Source organism: Bidens hawaiensis, unplaced genomic scaffold (genome assembly GCF_021521415.1).
Source record: "Bidens hawaiensis isolate Kalapana, Puna unplaced genomic scaffold, B.hawaiensis_p1.1 tig00001032_1, whole genome shotgun sequence".
Taxonomy (NCBI): domain Eukaryota; kingdom Viridiplantae; phylum Streptophyta; class Magnoliopsida; order Asterales; family Asteraceae; genus Bidens; species Bidens hawaiensis.
This window is the reverse complement of record NW_027491060.1, coordinates 165604-192223: the sequence shown is the minus strand read 5'-3', so window position 1 is coordinate 192223 and position 26620 is coordinate 165604. Positions and strand designations below refer to the sequence as shown.

Here is a 26620-nt window from a genome sequence, read left to right as displayed (position 1 = left end):
CTTATTAGATCTGATCGGGTGGATGGAGATGCAGATTTGTAACGGTTGTGTTAGATCTGAGGAAGATGAGTTGTGAGTGTAAATAGTAAATACTCAATTTTGACGAACGAAGAATGAAAATTACTAATTATGAGTCAGTCAGTCAGTCAGTCAACTTCATAGGAAGCATGTTACGTACCTGGTTTTATTGTATAGTTTATTAATTTACAAACAAAACAATATGAAAAAAATATGTTTCTGGTCATGAGATATGAGAATTAGGTTGTATGTTTACGTTTACGGTATGTCAGTGTATTTGCATATTGAACTTGATTCCTACTACATGCGTGGACGTGATATCCTATGAAGCAAGTTATAGCTTGGCAAGACTAGTGATACAAGTTGAGTCGTGTTTCACTGCTAGTGGCCCGACAAGACGACGATCACAGGATTCTGGTGTAAAAGAGGAATGAGTTGAGTCAAGCTACGTTCGGTGATTAGCATGACACATAAGTCATTTAAAAGGTGGAATCACTTGTTTTTTGTGTTACCCGAGTCGATAGGATTTGTTTTGAGTGAAAAATGCAAAGACCCAATGGCACAAACCAACATCCAGTAATCACCCATCAAGTATATAACCATAGATCACTATCTCGGACTTCTTCCCCAAGTTATGATTGTTTGAGTGAAAAATGCTTTCGAGTCCGAATATCTTTCGGATGCACCATCACTTCTAGAGTCTTGGTTTCATTTGATGACCATGATGCCAAGTTATACGTCTTACTGTCTTTTATAACATAAAAATTCTTTGAAGTCTAGGAGTAATCGACATGCAAGTCAAATAGTGGATTAGGTTGTTTACATTTAACTTGTAACGCTGTTCACGACGCACACGAAAATAGGACAACTCATAATCATCCTTATAAAATAACATGTAGTAGTTTTTGCAAAGATGAATGTTTTGTTTTGCTAGCCAATTTCTTTTACAAATTGATTCGTGTCATAAGAGTTATCAAGGAGTCTCTCGCCCTTGGATATCGTATCTTTGATAATGAGAAGTATTTGACTCTAGCTAGCTCATTTGCATTATATCATGCTTTCCAATTCAACAATCTAGTTACAACTTACAACTGAATTTGACACTCATCCCACAACGGCTCCTAAGCATCTTGTAACGTGTGACAATATCTCCTAAGACAGTGGTGTTCTATTTGCCCGGTGGTTGGGTTTAAACTTTAACCCAAATTCTAAAAGGAGGTTTGACGGAAATTAAGTCCAACAATCACCTCCCTAATTTCCGACTTGAAATAGGTGGTCTTTGACTTTGAAGCATGTCAAAGAAGACAAGTTCAAAGTCAAAGACCACCTATTTCAAGTCGGAAATTAGGGGGGTGATTGTTAGACTTAATTTCCGTCCTCGAGTCAATGAGGCGGGTTGGGAGGACTCATCGAGCCTATGATGAGTTGGTGTCTTGTTTATCAAGTTGAGCACGTGACTTGGTTTACATGGAATAAATTACTTGGTGAACAAGTCGAGCCAATGACTTGGACAACAAGGAATTTATTAATTATTATTTAGATTTGTTTTTACCAATTAGTATTTGAATATGATTATGGTATTTGTATTCTAGTCTAGTTGGGTTTTGAAATCTAAATTAGTATATATACCCGAGCTTGTGGGTTATATCGATAGAAGTTTAAGTAAGATTTTATGCATTGTAATTTTCGAGCTAATGAGAATTACAAGATCTAGCTTATGATCTAAAACTTTGTTTTTGTGTTTATCGATTCTGGTCACCAAACTTCACAACTTAGGTTCATCTTCTGCACGTGCCTTAGCATGCACCATGTTATCCATCAGCGTCTGAGTACATATGTCAGCATATCTTTTATCATGTTAAAAGCTAGAATCAAATAATTAGTCATACGGGCCCGCCTTAGCCAAGTGCAAGATGGGATGATCGCACAACGTCATAACGACCGGTATAAAATTAGAATTTTTAATGTATTATATGTGTAAATAGTTTAAGAAAGATTTAACCAACAACTTTGTTTAAGAAAGATTTAATGGATTGACAATAATAACTATTATTATTGATAATGATATATGAGAGAGTATAGATCATGAAGACTTAACCAACAACTTTGTTTTCAAGAATGTTAGAAGAGCCCCATGGGGCACACGAACTTTATCAAATAGATCATTTCGATATAATTTTTTGTTTATTGTTATAAAATGTATCATTGTATTCTATAAAAAAAGCATATATAAGGTGTCAATTTTTAGTACTCACACATGGCAACCGAACTCTTAACCATAAGAGATGGGACTAGCTACATCACGTTGTATAATTAGGCATGAAACCACATCTATACTAGCGAAACGCCAAATATGTGCTCTCATGCACTTTGCATTTATACATTTGGAACAGGTACTCTTAACAGTAGAATGTGTTCCTCTAAGTAGTTTTCTTTTTCTTTCAACTTATCTTCATCTTTCACCGGAAGATATCATTTCAAGAAAACTTTCACTCAATCACTAAATTTGTCGATAAGAGATATGTGTATAAGGGGCGAAGGTTAGTGACCCCCGCCCGGTTTTTTTGCGTAATAGTGTAAATTTACCTGTATTCGTCCGAAATTTTTTATACGTAGTGTAAATTTAGCCGTTTTTGCCCGAAAATTTGAGCCCAACCCCCTCCGTCTTTGAAATTCGTTATACATTTTGAGTCCCCACAGTGTCTTAGTCTAAGTTTCGCCACTGATGTGTATACCATACTTTTTATACACCCACTCTATTTGTAAATGTAGGCATAACCAATTTCTACAACATAAGTCATACATATAAATCTACACATGCAATTTAGACATTCATATTAATAATGCATACACATGCCCACATATACACAAGCATACATACACACGTACAAATACGTAAATATACACATAAAGAGGGAAAAAGGAAGACAAAAAAAGGGAGAAAAAAGAAAACACATGTGGTGGTTGTGACGGTCAGGGTGGTTAGTGTTGTCGACTGTCGAGCAGCAACGAATTTGACGGTGGTCGGGCAATGGTTTTACCTATATTTACCCTTTCAGACTACTACTACCACTTTCAAAACCTCCATACTAGTCCGCTACTACTCCAATAACTATGTGTGTTCATAAGTGATTGTTCCTATGTTACCGTTGCTGAACTTTCATGTTTCAAACTTCTTATTTGTTACTTCTATATTAGTTGTTGATTGCTCTTTCAAAACTGATTAAATGACCTTTTTTGTTCAACTATTGTTTATCATTGGGTGAAATACCAACTACCAAAGTTCAAGATGCAACCTCATCAATGATGTTCTAGTTGAGGAGGAGTCGTGGTCATGTGTCAGATAACAAATGAAAACATGTTATAACATCCCGACCTTCCTAATTTTAGAAACTTAAACTCGGGAAGACATTATTTGTCTATCTTGTTAGTTATCTTGTCCTATGATTAATAATATCGTGTATTATTATAAACTAAGTCTGAAAGACCCAATATTACAACTTTCTAATTGATGAAACTTTGTTACGACTCATGTCACAATATGCAACCATAACCTCAAATAAAAAACCTTAACCTACTTAGGTCACGTGCACATTTTATATGACACATATTGCTTTTTATGACACGTTATATGGATTCAGGGATGTCTATAATTTGGAGTCGTTCCGGCGTAGCATACAATATTTCTTTAGTATTTTTGTCTTCATGACGCGTAAACCTAGGTGAGTTCATGTGCTCCCTTTTTCTTAAAATTAGTGGTGTATTATTAATCAAGACCGATTTAGCTTCCATGAATAATCCTCGAAAATGTAGCGCAATCATTAACTCCGTTAGGAACCACATGATGTATGGGTAGTACTATCTGAGGAAGATCCCCTCACACAGTGTCACTTACACCCACCCACTGAATGACAAAAAGATTATCTTGTGACATATGTCTGCGCCGTTTGTATCTTATGTTGGCAGGCATAAGTAAAATTGACCAATAGCAATAACATGTTTTCATACATATGTTTTGTAATTTAACTCGTTAACTCACCAACTTTTTAGTTGGCCCTTTATTTTTAAGCATGTGTCTAGGTACCTCTTTTCAAGATGTGAAAATATAGAGAATCAGATATGAGCTTGTTTGAAGATAGAAGACCGGCCATTTAGAAGACTTATGTCGAACCATAGAGCTTAACCTTAAGAAGTTACCTGTGTTGTGTACTCAAAATAACACAACTAATTATACTCAAAGTAAGAAGTAATTAGCTATGATTATATTGATTAAACGAATAATTACAATTGAGATATTAAGGAAGAGAAGGGGATGGGATATCAAACGTTACAGAAAGAGATGGGAAGAAGAAGCATAACACACATAATCATCATATTCATTATTCTAATCTTTGCCTCTTGTCGCTTATATCATCAGAGCGTTCTTTTGACCATTTCACCTTGTTGGGCCATTGAATTGGATTGGGCTGTTTGGATATGATTTGGGCTAGATCCGGTTTCATAACATTACTCTCCCCTTTCAAATACACCTTGTCCTCAAGGTGTAGGTTAGTGAAAGTATGGAGCAAACTCGCAATACCTTCCCATCTAATCACCTGCTTGGACCGTAGCCGGTTGTGGACTAGTAGCAAAATGCTTGTAAAAAGAGAGAACATAACCATTTGAAGAGACTTAGCCAAACATGTAATAGTACTCTTCCAAGCACACAATAGCAATCATCAGCATGACTCATACACATTTCATAATCCATCCTCTGCTGACTTTGTCTAATTTGACCGTGAGTGTTGAAAACTTTTTGGTAAGTGCTCACCAACAAAATTAACCCAATCCACACATCGATTTTTATCCACAAAAAGTCAACTTTGGTAAAAAAATTCAGCCGATGCTACATAAGCCGCTTTTTGCATATTTTTAAGAATGACCAAAATACCCTCTAAAGTATATAATTGCATTGCCCATAATACCTTAATTTCGTTTTGTGTTTTCGGATAACCAAAATGCCCTTTCCTTGACTACTGCTGTTTTGAGTTTTGTTTTTGTTGCTTTGATTTTTACATAGGCAATAACCCACAACAAGCAACACGACTTCAATTCCTTTAACCTTTATTAACGTTCTGGCCCGATCAGCAGCGTTAAAGAACAAGAAAATTCTGATGCTACTCAGATTCATTGTTGACCCATACCAAGTCAACCATGACCCAAAAAACCATATTATCCATGTTTTTTCCATATTTCCAGATTTCTCAAAAGATAAAAATTCAAAGTGGTCTACAAAAAGTTGTTCGGATTCGTTAGGAATAAGGTCCAATAGGAGTGGAAACTTAGGGTGTATATCATCTGAAGAAACGATATCAGGAAGCCTACAAAATGCAGCTAAGATAGGAACAAGTAGCTGTAAAAAACATTCTGGTAAGCGTGACGATTCCCAGTGGTGAGTTGTTTCCCCCGTTCGAGTCGAAGAAGACCAACCAAGTATGGGTTGTCGGTGGCACTGTAAACATATGCCAAGTATACCAAGCATCATATGTGTAAGATTTGTTCCTCCCTTCCAACAAAGGCGTTTATCTCCGACCTGAAACAAATGAACCCAATAAACAAGTATAGTCTTAACAACTCCCTTAGCAGCCAGTACAAACGTGTACGACTTACGAGATACATGAACAGCATCAAGAAGCGTAGCCCAAAACATCCCCATAGGTTGATCAAAATGGTGCACAACCTTAGTAATAACCAGCATAAGCCCGAAAACCGAATGATCAAACACAAACATGACATCATGGATAGAGCCATCGATGAATTTCTTTCTTGATATCTTCACAGCAATCTGTTGTATAGATTCACTGTTCATATAAATGAACAGCAAGAACCAATTTTTTATCACCTAGGACCTTGTGGTGTGCCAAAGTACGAAAGGTCGCGCGGTATCTCTTGGTACTTTATATTATTAAAACGAAGACTGGACCCCAAAGCATGAAGAGCTGAAACCGTAGGTCTCAACCTATCGCACACGAGTGGAAATAAACCCCCAGTATCAATCCATTCACTAGTAGCCTTATTATCATTTACCAATGTGTGCAAGCCAAAAGTTGAAATTGTTGACAACGCAACATTTCGTCTCTTGAGATACCGAACAACTTCATCACTAGAACAACAAAGACCTTCTGCCACTTTAATTAAATTTGCCGCAACAGCTAGAAAATCTGATTTATCAGAAGGTCCTGTATCACATAAGTGTACAAAACTCATTATGCTATGCTCGATGATTCTGTCTAGTCGTTTGTTTGGTGACGATGCATAATGGGGAATTGTAATCAAACTCGCAGACCGATATAACTCGGTGGTAAGTGTTTCCACAGCTTTTCTAATGGGAGAATTCAGCACGATCCGATCTTTGTGAAACTTTCTAAGGGCGCTACGAAACTTACGTGTAGATTGAGATATTGCAGAACAAGATAACGAAGCGTTTGCTTCTGAATTCAGTAGGTGCGTTTGGAACAGAAACATTATTATATTATTAATACCATGTTGAATAGAGGACAAAATAAGGGTTCTATATGATGCGAGAGGATCCGAATTATTATCCAAAATCAACAACTTAAGAGTAGAGAGTGCAAAATTCACCATGGTTGGAGCAATTAAAGTCGGCACAGGGTCTAAAAATGAATTACAAGACTTGTGCAAAGCAGGGACACTATTGTTAAACACGCTAGTAATGCGAGCAAAATAAGTTGTGTTAACAAAAAGTGGGCCGGGATCAAAAATAACAATATCCGAACTACCAACCTGAAATGTGAGTGTACTGACATCGGGAAGAGCGAATTTCATAGGAGATACCAGAACATGACTCGCAAGCAAACCCGGATTCCATACAAAGGAGTTTGTAATTAGGGAATCAACAACATATAGACAAGGTATAGCACGCCCAATCACAACAATATAATCTGATATATCAATGGTTTGATTGTCTTCACAGGCAATTTCAGTTGCAATATTATCTGGCATTTCATCAAACACCTGGAGGGCAGTAGTAACAGAGTTAGTTGGACTAGATGTAAACGAATGAGCGATAATGAAAGTGGCATCATCAATCATATCTGGTTCCAGAAGTGGATCAACTACAGCTTGAGTGTGGTAAATCGAACATGCCTCAATGGCAATTGGATCGATGGAATTAGCATGAAACTGAGTAATCATTGCAGTAGTGAAATCATTCCAGGTAATGAAATCTGAGCTTCGATGCCAACCATTGAACCACCAGAATGGTTCATCTTCAAATGAATAACTTACGGAAAGCTCATCATCGTAGATGGCGTAAAAGAGAAAATATCGTTTAGCTTGAGAGATCCATAGGTCGGGATTAGATCCAGTGAAACGAGGTAACCGTGGATGTTCCTGTAGGAGTTCTTCCAAAGCCATCTATGCTAAGGATCAATGAAAGCACCAATGTTGTGTACTTAAAATAACACAACTAATTATACTCAAAGTAAGAAGTAATTAGCTATGATTATGTTGATTAAACGAAGAATTACAATTGAGATATCAAAGAAGAGAAGGGGATGGGATATCTGACGTTACAGAAAGAGATGGGAAGAAGAAGCAGAACACACATAATCATCATATTCGTTATTCTAATCTTTGCCTCTTGTTCGCTTATATCATCAGAGCGTTCTTTTGACCATTTCACCTTGTTGGGCCATTGAATTGGATTGGGCTGTTTGGATATGATTTGGGATAGATCCGGTTTCATAACAATCTAATTAGAATGTAGTTGAATTTCTAGCTTTGTAGTTGTATGTGACATTTGATCGTAACCTTAACCTAGTGTCTAAACATACATTTGGTACGTTATTATATCCGTTGTGTTTTTAGTATTCAAACGTCACGTCCAACCCCTCAGTATGGGTGTGAGACTAAGAATTCTTATTCAACCCATTCTACTCAAATTTGTTCATGGCTTCACACATATGCCAATAACTTAAGTATTATAACATAATAATGGTATTGTGTATCTAAATATCCAACAAGGCCAAACCTTTTCATCTTCTTCAAACTCGTTTGCTATTGCTGTTGGAGGGTACCCTCTTCAAACTCATAGCCGGACACATGCTATTTGCAACTCTTTACCATAAAATTGTCTTACGTTTAGTTGGTGTTGATAAAAAAACTTCATTCGATCGGAACATATGCTATGGAAAATATGAAAATGCAAGACCTAGAAGTTAAATATGAACTGCATACAAGAAATTGTCGATTCTTAATGGGTTTGTGTCCCCATGGTGTTCTATATGCTGCTACTATAGCTTTTCACTTTTTTTTATGCTATTAGTAGCTTATTAATATTATACTTTTAGTACTTGTGCTGTTAATTTGCTGATGTTTAGATCTCATTAAAAGCACTTTGTGTCTCTGCTATACTTTGAAAGTTGTGATTTGATTTTGCAGTTGCAAGTTTCATTGAAAGCAATCTCTCTATTAAGTATAGGATCAAAAATTATTTTTCTCCAATAGAGTTACTCTTTTTAGATGCTACAATTTTATATAACGAAACAAAAAGAATATCCGGGTCAGTTGATCACATAATAAAAATACGATACAATAATAAGAAAAACACCGCCATTAGAATTAAAAAAACACATAACATATAGTTTTACCAAATAACAATAAAAGTACATGTAGTTGTTTCCTATGAGTTTCATCTTTTGAAAACGTTGTATCCACCACCTATCATATTGTGCAAATTCACCTTCACATGAGAAATTTTTTTTGTCATCACTTCTAGTCACAACCGATAAAACTAGTGGTGACTTTATTAAACAATAGACCAATGAATAGCCAATGTGTGTTTTTGTTTCCACCATCCTTTTGGCAAGATCGCATACCATGTTCATGTTGGCCAACCGTGTATCTTCTTTACACCATCAATGTAGTTACTGCGTTTGTACTTAAGTTCGTCTTTTTCTTCAAAACCATATAGATACATCTTGCCTAGCTCTAGCAAGCTTGTATATTAAAGGCACTAAGTAACTCAATGGTTCCCACGGTAACACTTAAAAGTCGATACCTTAGTAATTCTTACTTTCGTTAATTTAACCAACCCAACTACAATTTTAATTTTTTTATTGGAAAGCTTGACACAATATTTTAGGTATAGGTACCGAAGCCATACCCATCAAAGTCCTGCCGAATGTTAGGGCTACATGTATTTTTTTTGTATTTCACATAGATAGAAAAACTGAACCGATACCGATCGAATTCCTGTTAGGATATATGTGGTCACGTTTTGATCCAAGGAAGTTGACACACACTCGGATTTTATATTTTATATCATTGATCTGTCAAAATAGCGTCTTCACACAACCCTCTTCACAATCAGATCTAACACTGTTTTTCACACACACACTGGATCCACTCCATTTCGTCCACCGAATAATAATCACTTCTCCAATTCACCTCTCAGATCTAATAATAAGGTAACAATAACAACTGCCTCTATCTAGGTTTTTATTAATATCCTCAATTCACGATTCAATTCAATTGCAACTTATTACATGATCTGATTAATTGATCAATTAATTAGGTCACTTACGGAAGAAGAAGATGTTGACGAAGTTTGAGACGAAGAGTAACAGAGTCAAAGGCCTCAGTTTCCACAGCAAGCGCCCTTGGATCCTCGCTAGTCTTCACAGTGGTGTCATCCAGCTATGGGATTACCGCATGGGCACTCTCATTGATCGCTTCGACGAACACGACGGCCCCGTTCGCGGCGTCCACTTCCATCAATCGCAGCCGCTTTTCGTCTCCGGAGGTTTATTATTATTATTATTACTTTTCAATTCCATTCAATTATCTTTTAGGTTTTTGTTATGGTTAGATGGTCTGTTATGTGCATTGAGTTATTACTGGTTAGGGTTTTAAGTTTGTGATATCTATACGTATAAACAGTTATCCTTGTATCTTCTTCATAATGGTTAAATCAAACCCCTTACATATGAGCTGTACACGCAGGAGACGATTACAAGATCAAGGTATGGAACTACAAGCTGCACAGGTGTTTGTTTACGCTTCTTGGCCACCTTGATTACATTCGCACGGTTCAGTTTCACCATGAGAATCCGTGGATCGTTAGTGCCAGTGATGATCAAACTATCCGGATATGGAACTGGCAGTCGCGTACGTGTATATCTGTTCTGACTGGACACAACCATTATGTGATGTGTGCTTTGTTCCATCCGAAGGAGGACCTTGTGGTGTCAGCGTCATTGGATCAGACTGTTAGAGTTTGGGATATTGGTGCCCTGAAGAAGAAAACTGCTTCACCTGCTGATGATATTCTTCGGTTGAGTCAGATGAATACAGATTTCTTTGGAGGCGTTGATGCTGTTGTGAAGTATGTTTTAGAGGGTCATGATCGAGGGGTCAATTGGGCATCGTTTCATCCTACCCTTCCTCTTATTGTTTCAGGAGCTGATGATCGCCAAGTGAAGATCTGGCGAATGAATGGTATGTCTTTATCTTGTCGTTTGTTGGTCATGCAATCTTGGTTTTATTTAAATTGCACGTTGCGCTCAAATGCGTTTTGATCCAAAAAGCTGATGTGTGATGCGCAATACGCATGCATCACATATGCAAGGCGTTTGTTATTAAAATTATACTGAAATTTTTTTATAGATAATATGTCAATTTATTAGCTTTTAAACACTAAAAAAACAAGAGATTAAATTTAATAAATAAATAAATAAGCTATAGTACGGTTAGTACCACCAACGAAATTTTATGTATAAACCAGAATATGTCTTTTAACTCTATGTGTACAAGTAGTCTGCATAAGGTTCTGGTAATCTATGCAGGAACTCACTTTAACTAGGAATTACGCGCATCAACCAGATCATACACATCACGCATTATGTGATTTAGAGTTAATCATCCATTCATCAGTGCAATATGCGCTCCTGATTCGCATATTTTAAAACAAAGCATGCAATATGTTCTTTATGATAAACCTTGCCACCTTGGCTGTTAAAAAGAAGTTTTAAGTAATTTGCAATGTGTGCTTTTTGTAGAATGTTGTTGTGTTCAGTTAGTTAGTAATCGTATCTTACTAAGCTAGTGACTAGAAGGGTGCTCACTATTTGAATTGGATTCAACCCTAAATTCGATCCGAATTTCAAATATTTAAATTAAGTTCTTATCATGTGATGTCATTTCTGAGTGCCGACTTCACTGAAATTGCTTGAGATTTTGACCTCATCGCGTCAACCAGTAACACCATCCACTCGATCTGTTCACAAATGTGTTTTTACAGATTCTTAAGGTTATGCGTTTATAGAGATCATAATTGTTAAGTTGTTAGTTCAAGTTTTTTACTCAGAATTGCTGAGGTTATATGTTAGTAGATTGTTTTCTAAGCAATCTATGAACATGCAACTCTTACGATTCTGTGGAAACTCTTACTGTGTGTTGGGGGGGGGGGGGATAGACGTGGGATGAACGGGTTAGACAGGTTTTGTTTTACTTGCGCCTCTCCGAGTACATGATCAGTGATAGGTGGTATTCTGGGAGACGTCAGATTTGGGTTAGGGACACTTTTGTGTGTGTGTGTGTGTTTTTTGGCGGGGGGGGGGGGGTACATAGATGTGTTAAAACCTTTTGTATGACTTAGTCTCTATGATTACAACCTCCAATCATTATATTAATATTTGTTAGTGTTTCTGATTTAATATGGTTGTTTGTCCTGATGGTCTTAGACTCTTAGTTACATTATATGTTATATGCGTGGATATATTCCACACTTGAAAAAGATAAAAAGAAATGATACTAATTTTAGAATATTAATAATAATAGAAGGTTTCTGGAGCGGAGGGTCTTAGCAGGAACAACCTCTTTATCTCTTAGGATAGTGGTAAGGTTTGTCTCCATCACACCCTCCCCAGACCCTACTAATAGCTTATGGTTATGTTTGTTTGTTTATGTACAAAACTTGAAGAACTAAGAACTTAAAAGGCTTAACAATTCTGATATCTATAAACACATAATCGTAACAATCGGTAAAAAAAATTCTGTACAAGATGGTGCGGTTGGAATTCTCAATTGACGCGGTGAGTTCGAACTGTCAGCATTTTCTGTAAGGCCGCACTTGGAGTCCAGGTTGCATTATAACCGTTCGAAACCCGAATTCGATTTCTGTTTGAATTGAATTTCGGGTTTTTTGAATCCGATTCGCCATACTAGTTACCATCTCATATACATTGTTTTGAATTTTCTTGAACCAAATTGAAAATTACTACACTAATTTTCTTCATGAACAATTTGATGTTATCACCAAAATGCCACAGGATTTTATTGTTGAATCTAATTTACTTACTTTTGTCTTTCAGACACAAAAGCTTGGGAAGTAGACACATTAAGAGGTCACATGAACAATGTATCATGTGTTCTTTTCCATGCAAGACAAGACATCATAGTATCAAACTCAGAGGACAAAAGCATACGCGTTTGGGATGCTACAAAACGAACTGGTCTTCAAACTTTCCGCCGCGAGCACGATCGATTCTGGATCCTCGGGTGTCATCCTGAGATGAACCTGTTAGCAGCTGGTCACGACAGTGGCATGATCGTTTTCAAGTTAGAACGCGAACGCCCCGCATTCTCAGTCAGTGGCGACTCTTTATATTTTGTAAAAGACCGTTTTCTTCGGTATTACGAGTACACATCTCAAAAAGACACTCAAATATTACCCATTCGCAGGCCTGGTTCAGTTAGTCTAAACCAGGGCCCACGAACCCTCTCGTACAGCCCGACTGAAAACGCGGTTCTAATATGTTCGGATGTCGATGGTGGATCGTATGAACTGTACATCATACCTAAAGATAGTATCACTCGAGGAGACACGGTTCAAGAAGCTAAACGTGGGGTTGGTGGTTCTGCGGTTTTTGTTGCGCGTAACAGATTTGCAGTCCTTGAAAAAAGCACCAATCAAGTGTTGGTTAAAAATTTGAAAAACGAGATTGTGAAAAAGAGTGCGCTTCCGGTTCCCGCTGATGCTATATTTTATGCGGGTACGGGTAACTTGTTATGCAGGGCGGAAGATAGAGTATACATCTTTGACCTTCAACAACGGCTGGTTCTTGGTGACCTACAAACGTCTTTTGTAAGGTATGTTGTTTGGTCAAATGATATGGAAAGTGTTGCTTTGCTTAGTAAACATTCAATAGTCATAGCTGATAAGAAACTGGTTCACCGGTGCACGCTTCACGAGACCATCCGAGTGAAAAGCGGTTCATGGGATGATAATGGTGTGTTTATCTATACAACTTTAACCCATATTAAATACTGTTTGCCTAATGGAGACAGTGGAATCATTAAAACCCTTGATGTCCCGGTTTACATCACCAAAATATTTGGAAACACACTCTTTTGTTTGGACCGTGATGGGAAAAACCGCCCGATTGTTATCGATTCAACCGAATACATATTCAAGCTATCTTTATTAAAGAAAAGATATGATCATGTGATGAGTATGATCAGAAACTCAGAGCTTTGTGGGCAAGCAATGATTGCATATTTACAACAAAAGGGTTTCCCTGAAGTTGCGTTACATTTTGTGAAAGACGAACGAACGCGTTTCAATTTAGCACTTGAAAGTGGGAATATTCAGATAGCGGTTGCGTCTGCTAAAGAGATCGATGAGAAAGATCACTGGTATAGATTAGGTGTCGAGGCGCTTCGTCAGGGTAATTCTGGTATTGTTGAGTACGCGTATCAAAGGACGAAGAATTTCGAGAGGTTATCGTTTTTGTATCTGATAACAGGAAATTTGGATAAGTTGTCTAAAATGATGAAGATTGCTGAGGTGAAGAATGATGTGATGGGGCAGTTTCATAATGCTTTGTATTTGGGTGATGTTCAAGAACGGGTCAAGATTTTGGTCAATGCGGGTCATCTAGCGTTAGCATACGCGACAGCAAAAACTCACGGGTTGAATGATATTGCTGAAGCATTAGCTGATAAACTTAACGGTAATATTCCTAATTTGCCTTTTGGTCGGTCAGGTTCGCTTTTGATCCCACCCACACCTGTCACGTGTGGTGGAGATTGGCCTTTGTTGAGGACCATGAAAGGGATATTTGAAGGCGGTCTTGACAATAATGGAAAAGGCGGAAACGAGGAGTATGAGGATGCTGACGAGGCTGACTGGGGCGAAGAGTTGGATATTGTCGATGCGGATAATGTTAATAATATTCAAAATGGTGATGTCAGCATGGTGCTGGATGATGAGGAGGCACACGAAGATAACGACGAGGGTGGTTGGGATCTTGAAGATCTTGAACTTCCGCCTGATGTAGAAACACCAAAAACCGCGACCCGTTCGTCGGTTTTCGTGGCCCCCACCGCGGGTATGCCCGTTAGCCAAATCTGGGTGCAGAAATCATCTCTGGCGGCAGAACACGCTGCCGCTGGTAACTTTGACACCGCCATGCGCTTATTATCGCGCCAGCTTGGTATTAAAAATTTCGAACCGTTAAAGTCGTTTTTCATTGATCTCCACATGGGAAGTCATTCTTATTTACGGGCTTTCGCTTCTGCTTCTTTAATCTCGTTAGCGATCGAACGCGGTTGGAGTGACTCAGCAAGTCCAAATGTCCGGGCCCCACCCGCACTCGTTTTCACTTTCTCCCAACTAGAAGACAAACTCAAAGCGGGTTACAAAGCGACCACAACCGGGAAGTTTACCGAAGCGTTACGCGTCTTTTTAACGATTCTGCACACCATCCCGCTTATTGTAGTTGAGACAAGACGTGAGGTCGATGAAGTCAAAGAACTGATTATTATTGTGAAAGAATACGTTTTGGGCTTACAAATGGAACTCAAAAGGCGTGAGTTAAAAAATGAACCCGTTCGTCAGCAAGAACTAGCAGCTTATTTCACTCACTGCAATCTTCAACTACCACATTTAAGGCTTGCATTAATGAATGCTATGACTGTTTGTTACAAAGCAGGTAATTTAATAACCGCATCAAATTTTGCAAGGAGGTTGTTGGAAACAAACCCGACTGCTGAAAACCAGATGAAAACTGCGCGGTCGGTTATGCAGGCTGCTGAGAGGAACATGAAGGATTCTACAGAGTTGAATTATGATTTTAGGAACCCGTTTGTTGTCTGTGGGGCGACTTATGTGCCGATATATAGGGGGCAGAAGGATGTGTTGTGCCCGTACTGTAATTCTCACTTTGTGGTTTCCCAGGAAGGTCAGCTTTGTACTGTTTGTAACCTTGCGGTGGTGGGATCAGATGCTTCGGGCTTACTGTGTTCTCCAGCTCAGATCAGATAAGTTGGATAAGTTTTCTTCATAATCTTGCCAGCCTCAGTTCTTTAGGTAATCAATCTTCTTTCTTTTGCTGGATATTGTTAAAAAATATTATCAACGTATTAATTTGCTTAAAATCTCATTTTATGGTTGATTAGATTAGGGTTGTAAACGAGCCGAGCTGATCCAGGTTGGGTTTGGGTTCGGGCTCAAGCTCGAAGTTAAACGAGCCAGCTCAAACAAGCGAGCCAACAAGGCAGTTAAAGAGCGAGCCTCTGGCTCAACTCGTTTACAGATATGCTTTTTTCGAGTGAGCTACGTCAAGCTTTGGTGGGCTCAGGCTCGACTCGTTTATTTCAACAAGCTGAAATGTTGGTCTCAGGCTTGGTTCATCCAAAGCTCGTGGCTCGTCAAGCTGGCTTGTTTTTTTTAATTTAAGTTTACACAATTTTGTATTTTTTACACTTATTAATATATAAATACTAAAATTAATTTGGGGTTATAATTTATTTATTCATATATATTTAAGTTTGGTCTTAAATGAGACAAACTACAATTTAAAATTTTAAGCAATTTTCAATGTTTTTTTAATACAAACTACAAAATTCATAATTTGTATATTAATTTGGGTTATAGTATTTCAAATGTGCCAAACTATATTTTGTTTTAAACGATCCAATGAGCCAGCTAACGATCAAGCCACAAGCCAAGCTTGGTTTGTTTACCAAGGAGCTGATTTCCAGTGAGTTTTTACGAGCGATTTTCAAGCAAACCACAAAGCATTTGAACAGCCCTAGACCTGTTTGAGATAAAACACCTGTTAGAGATAAACACAACCCCGAATTTCTTTATGTGGATTTTGTATCTTTTGACAGGATACACATTTGTAGACGACTTTGTTGTTTTTGGTTGACCGTGATTTTTGGTTTGACTTTTTACAGTTTAAACGTGTCTGGAATCCCAAGTAGAGCAGAAGATTTTTGGCTCGTAGCTGATGTTTTATGCTGCTATATTAGGGAGGCCATCACATTAAACTGTAGATTAGATTTGGGTTATGGATTTAGTTTCTGGAGGTCTGATATTCAGATATTTGAATTGCTTTTGTTTTCTTGGAATATGTTGGAACTGGGTGTTGTTAAAAGATGAGACGTTGCATTCACAACGCGTGTCGGTTTGTGAGTGGTGGTTGTATGTAGTCCTTTTTGCAATAATATTTCAGGACTTGGATGCTTTTTACAAAGGTGTTTAATCATTGTGACATTTTGTTTCTAGGCTATTGGCTTGTAAAGTTGGGGTCATGCGATATCAGTATCCTGCTAGGACTCTAGTCAGGTTAAATCTTATAAACAAGCTGAGTGAGTTTGGCTAGCTCAGCTTGTTTAACTTAAAAGAGCTCGAGTAGCTCGGCTCACTTACACTCCTTGTTAGAACCGGTCATAGGACGAATTAGATCGGTTTAAGCTCAGTCGGTCTATATGGAATAGGTTAATTTGATAAGATTTTATTTTTAAATTGGGTCCATATGGATTGTTTTAAAGTTATTCCTGAATTCTCAATAATAAGGGGTTTGACGAAGATTCAGAGAACAAAACTATATATAGGGTTGATCAAAGAACCATAAATACATACACATCTTAACCCTCTAATCTATTTAATTTTGGTACTTTAACTAATCCAACTTACTAAGATTACAATGACAATTATCTAGTTTTATTTGTTTAATGTTGCACTTAATGGGGTTCATCGGTTCCGTTTTGGTTTGCTCGGTTCGGTTTGAAGATTACTTTGGCTGGAACCAAAAGGTAACTGAATTGAGTTTAGGTAGTTCAAAACAGAACAAAAACCTAATTCAGTTCGGTTTCAAGTTTTGACTAAAAAAATCGAATAACTCATTATTTGTTATTAAATTGCGTTGAGCTAGGCTAAAAGTTGTAATTTGATTGAGCTAAATGAAAAAAAACTAAAACAACAATTATATGTTATTCGGTATATTCGGTTGAACCAAATTTGCATTTTGGGAACCGAACGGTATTATAAAATTACTACATTTTTCATCCTTAATTAAAATTTAAAATATATTATAAAACTGAGGATGTTAACGCTAATTTTTTTCATTCTGCATCGTTTTCAGATGTCACTTTATCTTTTTGGTAATGTCTTGTAAAGTTTCATTGATACCCAATTGTAACTAGATGTGCACAAAAAAGTCGGGTCCGGACCCGACCCGGTATACCCATCTGGAACCGGTTCCTACCCGTACCCTACTCGCGAGTAGGACCAGGTATAGGATTTCTCCCCGAAACCATACCCGAAACCGGTGGAACCGGAACCAGAAATACCCAAAAAAACCGGTCAAAACCGGTCAAATACCCTACTATACTCGGAACAGGTTCCTACCCGAACCCGGGTTAACTTTTGTTGACCATACCCGAAACCGGTTCCTACCCGGTTCCGGGTTTAAAAAATACCCGATTTGTGCACGTCTAATTGTAACTATCAAGTATAATAATAAAATGCTGTTAATTGTGTGATTCATTCTCCCTTAACCTTGCTTGCTCTCTTGGCATTGCTAGGACGCAAATAGAAGTATAGAACAATTGTCAAACAAACATAAACAAAATCAACAAAGCGTAAATAAACAAGCATAAACGAAGACAATAAAACTAGACCAAACGGTTTGCTTTGTTTGTTCACGTCTTTTAACTCTTATTATTTCATTTTAATGCGTGAGACTAATTCATCTTCAAATATAAAAGATTTAAGTTTTTAATTAACTATCTTTTCTTCTATGATGATTTTAATGAAAGTATAAAAATCTAAAAAAAATGGTGTCACAAACATATTTATTAGATCGAATTACATACGACATTTGGCTCAATAGTATCTGGTGGTGTAAACCGTGTAATAATTGTTTTCTCTCTTTAAATATCAATGGCTCAAATCCTATAATAGACGGCTTAGATGAATTTAAGCGTAGAATGTTTGGTGGAAAAAAATTAAACTACATACTTTTTAAATTTCCAAATGCTCAATATACATATGATAAAAACAATTAATTTGCTTTAGCGGTTTTATTTACATTAAAATCGTGATGGCAATGGAGGGGAAATGAAGATATGGGTCGGAGGCTGGTAGGTCTTAAGTTCAAATCCGATCTCAATCAGGTTTTACCGCAATGAGCCTTCGGTCGGCGGATTTTCCCCAGAAATGATGATGGTGGACTTGGGCTACCTAATACTGTCTGCGATCGCGGACGTATGAGGTTGACTTTTGTCATTGCTCACACCGAGAAGCCGAGCTTTTATTAGTTGGCAATTAAAAAAATTTAAAATCGAGGTGTCTTATAGAAGCTTCCGAATAGGCTTTTGTTTTAAGTGTAGGTCGTATGGTAGAGTTGTGAAAAGTGGATGGTAGGCACGTGTTTAAGAGCATCATGTGACACTTTTATTAACACATCAATAATTGATATGTCCAAAAGTGTATAAACAATTAAATCACTATGCATATGAATCTACATTTTAAGTTGGTATTGAATAAAATGATTAAAATAGACCATGCGCAATCTTGAGGGCCCACTTGCGAAATCATAAGAACGTACAATTACTACGGTTGGTTATGGACGGTTGTGGTTTGTTCAAAGATATATTATAAACTAGTGGCAGACTTATAAATTTTCCTTACGAGGATTATTGTCAAAACTTTATAAGTCAGTTATAATTTTAACATATATACACTTCTATTTTTTTTTCTTCACAGCGTACGACCGTCCCCTACATCCATAATTGTAAGTCCATCCCTGTTTTAGGCTCATTCACTTACAATAAGTTTTGTTAAATATATTTTATTGATATAATATAATATAATATAATATAACAAATAGATTATTTTGTTATATTTGACCAAAGCGTATAGTCCAAAACAAACAACGGGCTAAAGTCATATTATATAAAGTAGAGGGACTTGACGTGTGAAAATCAGAAATAAAAACAGTAAATTAGAAACACGAATTGTTTTTAGATACTATTACTTTGTATAGACAAAATGTAGTGTATTTGTACGTATAATTATTCGTGTATTGAGAAGTTGACCTAGTGGTAAGAGGTCTGTAAATTCTTAGTGGATATGCATATTATATTCCCACTTTGGCCTTTTTTGAAAGACATCTGGGTGAATGGACGAATCTGAGCTTTAGTCTTGGGTTCGAACACTACAGTAGGCGAGGGTTTCCGGATTCATCTAGTTCCCACGCATTAGGGGGTGCGGTCTCACGGTGGTCGAGGAGATAACCCCGAAAGAATATTTTTACACATGAGATTCTTTGCCGTTCAAAAAAATGTATAATCATTTGTATTTTTTTAAACTGAGTACCACTTTTACACGAACTATTTTATAAATTTAAGATTTTAAACTGGTTAATAGATCAATGAATAACCATGGATGCATAAATCATGAAAAACATTCATAGACGAGTGATATGGCTCATATCATGTTCGTCCTTTAGTATATTTTGTACTTCGAATAAGTTTTAAAAGCTTGAAGCAAGAAGAAGGAAGCCGAGGAAGAATACAAAGGTATCATGGTCTTGTTTTCTTATGATTTCGTATGATATGAATTATGAAACCAATTGCTTACGTATTTGCTTCGGTCTTACGGTTTGAAACAGAAAAGTTTTATACCCCCATAAAAAGTTTATGAACTATGATACTTGTTTTATTTGAAGCATAACTGTTTTAATATGATTTATGCAAAAAAGATGATACTAACAAAGAAGATAAGGAGTTAAGAATCTGTTAATTTGGTTTAGTTTTGATGGAAACTATATCCGATCGATGCTGATTGTTTCTTTGCGTATTGGGCCAATTTTCATTCTAAATGGTTATTGGGTCAAAGACAGGCATGGCCAGTTGGTGTAGTGTGGGCCGGTGAAGATCTTTGCATATATTGTAAAAAAAATGAAAAGAAAGAAATCTGAGAGAAAATTGTTCAAATGGTCCATGAGGTTTGATCATATTGCAAGTTTGATCTTCATATTTTGAAATGTACAATCTTAGGGGGTGTTTGGGATTGCTTATTTATATCAACTTATAACTTATTAACTTTTTAAAAAGTAATAGGGTGTTTGGGATTGCTTATATTGTGAGAGAAAAAATTTTATAAGTTACAATGTTGTAACTTATTAACTTAATAAAAAGTTATAAGTAGGTAAAATAAGGAATCCCGAACACCCCTTTAGTTCAAACATTTGTGAGAGTTTGCACATTCAGTCCCCATCGTTAATCGAAGTTAGTTTAAACATAAAAGTGATATCATGTGTCATTCATGTTAGGGCGATTTTGTTTTTCTTCAAATTTGGAACCTTAGAACAATACACTTTCAAATTCCCGAACTCATAACGCAGACTTTATCACCTTCAATTGGTGCTTAATCGAAGGCGACAATGTCACATGACAATGTGAACCCATTGCCACTTCAACATCAAAAGGCCCAAACAACACTACATAAGGGACGTTTTGGGACACATGCTTCTGAGAGGAAAGAAATATCATGACTCATGAGGTAGTGGTGAGTTTGATTATTTAATTCTGTTCCCCAGTAAAATATAAATACATCAACCCATTTTGCAAAAGTTTTTTTTTTCTTTATCTAATTTTAAATTTTACGCACTACACCTACGTGACAAGACGTTTTTCACTACAATAAAAACGCTCTTACGAATTACGAGATATGACTTTGAAAGCGATACCTCGTCACTTTAACTTTATATACTATCCACCTTTTTCATTTTATTTATTTAAACTAGGAGACATGATCAGTTATTGAATGTTCAATTTTATTTGAACGACAAACTAGCTACTCATACTCTTGAATTTGTACCTTCCATTTTAAGGACTTATCCGTTATCCAGTTATAATTATTTGCTTATCTTTTAAATTTATAGATGTGCTAAGCTCACAGTCGTTGAGGTTGTGATCCGTTGAAACTTGAAAAGCAAAGCAGCACCGGCCGTGTGGTTGAATCAAATGAATGAGTGATTGGATGGTGATTAGGTATGGTCTTGATCAAACAGTGTGTTACCACTTTTAGGGGGTGTTTGGTATAGGGAATTGAGGGGGAGAAATGGAATTTGAAAGAATTCTCTTGTTTGTTTATGAAAGAAAGAGGTGAGAAATAAAAATAAACCATTTCCATTTCTCTGATTTTGTTTCTCTAAAAAAAGCGGAGAATTGGATTTCTAGGGTTTCATTTCTCAGCCTCACTCTCTCACGCCTCTCCCTGCTGTTCGATCTACAGCAGCAAACTCACGCCTCTCCCTGCTGTTCGATCGACTTGCAGCCTCTAATCACCCACAAATCATCCCCAATCCAAGAACCCAGTTCGTATTCGCGATCCTTGCTTCGATTCCAACGATCCTAGGTATGAAACTTTCATTTTTTCGACTTTCTTATGCTCGACCAGACCTAAACCTCGATCCAAACTCAGCTGCTGATGTCGATTGTTATCGTGGGATGTTTGTATGTTGTTGGTAATCGATTTAGATATGTTAGATTTCAATGGTTTATGTTTAATTCGACTCTTGATGAAATCTTTGATGTCTAGGTTGGGAATTGAACATTATATGGTATGAAATTGATGAGTTTGAATCATGAATTTTATGTTAGAATGATATTTAGATGCTAGGTTGAATGTTGGAACCGATAAATTGAATGTTTACATGAGTTGCTTGAATGCTGTTGCTGATGAAATCTGTAATGCTGTTTTGTTCAAACAATATTTTGATCATAACAGATGCAAATTGATCGTTTCTTGAGTCTAACATTAAGTTCAAAGAGTCTAGTTTCAAACCCCGCTGGTTTCGTAATTTTTAGAGAAGTTTTGATTACCCAAACGTGAAAAATAAAACCAAAGGTCAAATCTGTTTTTGACTGACAGATTTTAAGTCCACTTCTAAAGAGCATAACTCTCTTATTTTTGAAGTTTTAGACTTCATTCCTCTTTCTAATGAACATTTTAAGTGTCTAGAATATTTCCCAATTGGCCTTGTATGCAAATCCTGAGTAGTCAATTTTTGAGAAATTTTGACATTTACAAACTCTGAACAGTAAGTTTTAGATACCTTTGATAATTAGCATTTTAGTTGAAAACCTTATGCATACTTTAAAAATTTGAGAAAAATATATAAACACCTAGAGATGTTGAAGTTTCTGTGAAAGTGTTTTCATAATTTATTTCAATTGTTTTGTTGATAAATAAATCTATATTTACAAACTCAAATCTGACCAAAAACCTCAGATTTCTACATATCAACAAATCATCACTTTTTACACCATTTTTATCTAGAAATTGACTTGTAACTCATATGGAAACCTTAGGGATCTTGTATAACATTGACTTGTAACTCGCATGGAAACTTGGATGTTCAATTTCATCCAAAATAACATATATATTGATGTAAACATTGGCAATTAAACAACATTCAGCAAGTCAGTGAATAAAGTAGCCTGTAATCATTTTTCTTGCTTTCATGATCACTTTGTTGCTAATATTTGGATTATATTTTGGAGTTATTTGCTTTTCTTGAATTTTCTTATATTTTTATGTGCAGATGGCAATATCACCTTCCAGACAAAGAATAGTTGCCATAGGTGCATTTTATGTCATTTATGTTACGATTCGTTGGTGGATGTTGTGTACTTATCATTTGCGTCGGTCGATTGAGTCAATGACTTTACGTACAAAATATTTAATGAGTTACCATAATAGGCATGAAAACATGGTGAGGATGGTTTATGAAAGTGATGTTACGAGTGTTGTTAACATAAGAATGAATATACATGCATTTACAACACTTTGTGATATGCTATAAACTAGAGGGGGACTAAAGAATAGTAAAAACATGCTAGTCGATGAGTAAGTTGCTATATTTTTACATACCCTTGCTCATAATGCAAAGAATAGGATACTAGTCAACAGATTTCATCGGTCCGGGGAAATTGTAAGTCGGTATTTCAAGTTAGTCTTAAATGCTATATGTCGATTACACAAAAAACTCTACAAGTCACTCGTGCCAGTGCCAGATAATGAAACTGATGAAAGATGGAAATGGTTTAAGGTTAGTCAAACACATTTTTTATTAAAGATATTTTTTGCTAACATAAATTAGTAAGTAATGTTTTCTTTTAACTCAGGGTTGCTTAGGAGCATTAGATGAAACATACATTAAAGTTAAAGTCCCTGCTATTGATAGAAAACCTTATAGGACAAGAAAAGGGCAGATTTGTACTAACGTACTCGGAGTATGTACGAGAGACCTTTTATTTACGTATGTCTTAGCGGGATGGGAGGGTTCTGCAGCTGATAGTAGAGTTTTGCGTGATGCAATCAGTAAACCCAATGGTCTTAAAATAACTCCGGGTATGTGATAGACAATTTTCAAAGAATATACATAGATTTAAGTATGATAATTAACATAGAGTTTATGGTTAAATGTAGGAACATACTACCTTTGTGATGCCGGTTATACAAATGGTGAAGGATTTTTAACTCCATATCGAGGTCAACGTTATCATCTTAACGATTGGTCTCGTCCTCCTACGAATGCTAAGGAGTTCTTTAATATGAGACATTCATCGGCCAGGAATGTTATAGAAAGATGTTTCGGAATGATTAAAGATAGATGGGCTATTTTACGTGATAACTCATATCATCCCATAGAGTCCATGCCACGTATCATCATTACTTGTTGTTTATTGCACAATTTCATACGAACAACAATGAGTGAAGACCCTCTTGATAACGAAATCCCAGTAAATCACACACAACCTGCAAATGACAATGACAATGTTATTTCTATGATCGAGCCCTCACAAGAATGGACCGATCGTAGAGACCTTCTTGCTAATGAAATGTTTAATAGTTGGACTGCGATGCGTGCGCAGCGTGCCAACAATGTTTCTTAATTATGTTTGACAATTATGTATTTTTTATTTGTAGAACCAAGGATGTTTCTTATTAATGTTTATTTATGCACTTTATTTGTTTCTTATTAATGTTTCTTGTTATATTTATATTTGTAGTTACATGAATTATGATTTTTAATTGTATAATTATGCATTTGTACGTAGACATAGCAGATTTAAATATAGTGAGAGGAGTTACTCGGAGCAAGCATACCTGGACAAATGATGAAGATGTAAAGCTAATTAATGCATTAATGGAGATACATGCATCCGGAAAGTATGCTGGTGCTGACAATGGATTCAAACCAGGTTATTTAAATGGTGTTCAACAATTGCTAGATGTAAGTCTTCCTAACTCTGGCCTCAAAGCAGAACCACATATAAAGTCTAGGATGAAGACATGGAAGACACACTTTAGCATTGTATATGATATGGTGCATACAAGTGGGTTTGGTTGGGATGAACAAAAATGTTGTATTATTGCCGATGATAGTGTTTGGAATGAATACGTGAAGGTATATTCTAAAAAATATATTTTTTAGATTTTAAAATTTTAGTCTAATTTATTTGTAATTGTCTTGTAGTCTCACAAAGGTGCTGTGAATTTTCGTGACAAGTCATTTCCTTTCTATGACAAATTGTGTACCATATTCGGTAAGGATAGAGCTACTGCTAGTAAAGCAGTTGACCTTAGAGAAGAAGATGTTGTTCAAGAGACGCAAAAAAGCTCATCTGTTGATATTGAAGACTTTGATTTTGTTGATGAAGCCGTTCCAAATGTTGATAGATCTGAAGGACAAACAGGAAGTGTAACAAGCAAGCGCAAAAGAGGTAGAAGCACGGATGCAGATGAGATATATCGAGAGTCTTGCAAAGATATCAAGGAAGTTTTGCTTCGATTTGGGAAGATGGTGGGTGAACAACTTAGCAAAGAAGGTATGGAGGCTCGTGAAATATATGAAAATGTTAGTGATGAGTTGAAAGCTTTACCAGGTATCACTACGAAAAAACGGTTCAAAGTAGCTCATTTGATTGGTAAAGATGTGGATCTAGGACATTCTTTTCTTGCGTTGACAATAGAAGAGAAAATTGAGATGGTCGAGTTGTATACCGATGGTTCAATGGGATAGTTGTGTATGGTTGAAGTATGTTTTGTATGTGAATTGGTTTTAACTATGGTTGATGTTTTTTGCTTAAAAACTATGTTTTGTATGTGAATTGGTTTGATCAATGCATATTTTGGTTGGAATTTATGCATCTTTTTATATGTTTTTTATTTTTTAATAAATATTTGTTATGAAAAAAAATACTTGTGCTAATGATAAAGTTGATATAATTCTCTGTTTATTTCCTATGTACCAAACAAAAGAAATGATTCTCAGCTATATTTCTCTACTGAAATCTCTGTACTACCAAACAGAACAGTCAATTCTCTTTCTCCAGACCAATTCCCTTTCTCTGCAATTCCATTTCTCTATTCCATTTTCTCTGTACCAAACACCCCCTTAGTTGATAGATTTGCTTGCATGGGTTTTCAGTGGACAAACGAGTCAGCCCCTTGATGGGATTATTAATTTCTATTATATTTATTCAACTTAATACGGAAATCACCAATAAATGTGAGCCAAACAAAAATTACCTACAAAATTTTAGTGATAGAACAAAATTACATAATTTCATTCTTCACGTTTGTCACTGTTTTCATGTTGCATTCATAACATTTAAAAATGATATTAGACATTCTTTACATTTTATTTATTTTATTTCAATTTTTATTATTTACCACTAACTCTGTAAGTATTTTAGGTTAACTTATGACATGAACAAAACACATGAGAGTGTTATTGTCTTTTATATCAACTCCCTATAATATATAAAATAATGCAATTAGTTTTATCCTAACACTAGTCTTTTATCCTCCTAATTTAGAGATTTTGGAATACGCCTAGGTCTTTTTTTTCTTTGTCCTCAAAAGTTTTTCGAAACTATACTTTGCCCTAATTCCTATGTCTCACGTTAAATCAAGTTCCTTGATCACACAAACTTTCTAGTTTTGTATATTTGTGCATGTAATACGATGATTCCTTGTCAAACTTTATAATGTGGCTTCAGATTTTTATTTTATAGAGAAATGAAAAATAACTATAAAACGTCTGAAACCTTTTCTTTTTGTACTGTGTTTATGAGTCACATTTAACAAGAGAAAGAAAAAGAAAAAAGAGGAAAATATGAAAAAACAATGAATGCTATAAAATTTGAGCATATTATCGTCTTTTAAAATTGGAGAAATTAGAAAAGAAAATATTTGTGTTTGATTATAACTTTTATCAATTTCTAAATT

At 36.1% G+C, this 26620-nt stretch overlaps 3 protein-coding genes across 4 annotated transcripts in view; all 3 read left to right on the top strand.

The window, feature by feature from the left end:
* Positions 1 to 8132: 8132 nt before the first annotated feature.
* Positions 8133 to 26620, top strand: part of LOC143554130 (V-type proton ATPase subunit a3-like) — a 96851-nt gene continuing 78363 nt past the window's right edge. The window contains exon 1 of the mRNA XM_077043989.1: positions 8133 to 8137. The gene's annotated coding sequence lies outside the window, so the exon portion shown is untranslated. The remainder of the gene's footprint in view (positions 8138 to 26620) is intronic.
* LOC143554117 (coatomer subunit alpha-1-like) lies at positions 9376 to 16562 on the top strand. 2 transcript variants are annotated; one of them, XM_077043972.1, is made up of 5 exons: positions 9376 to 9488; positions 9596 to 9823; positions 10024 to 10518; positions 12393 to 15391; positions 16264 to 16562. In XM_077043972.1, exons 2-4 carry the CDS (start codon positions 9616 to 9618, stop codon positions 15344 to 15346), a joined length of 3657 nt encoding a protein of 1218 aa, XP_076900087.1. In that variant the 5' UTR covers positions 9376 to 9488; positions 9596 to 9615; the 3' UTR covers positions 15347 to 15391; positions 16264 to 16562. The 2 variants fall into 2 exon arrangements, with proteins under 2 accessions (XP_076900087.1, XP_076900092.1); XM_077043977.1 differs by having other exon boundaries at positions 16198 to 16562.
* On the top strand, positions 24429 to 25682 carry LOC143554091 (uncharacterized). Its single transcript, XM_077043949.1, has 2 exons — positions 24429 to 24794; positions 24864 to 25682. Exons 1-2 carry the CDS (start codon positions 24429 to 24431, stop codon positions 25407 to 25409), a joined length of 912 nt encoding a protein of 303 aa, XP_076900064.1. The 3' UTR covers positions 25410 to 25682.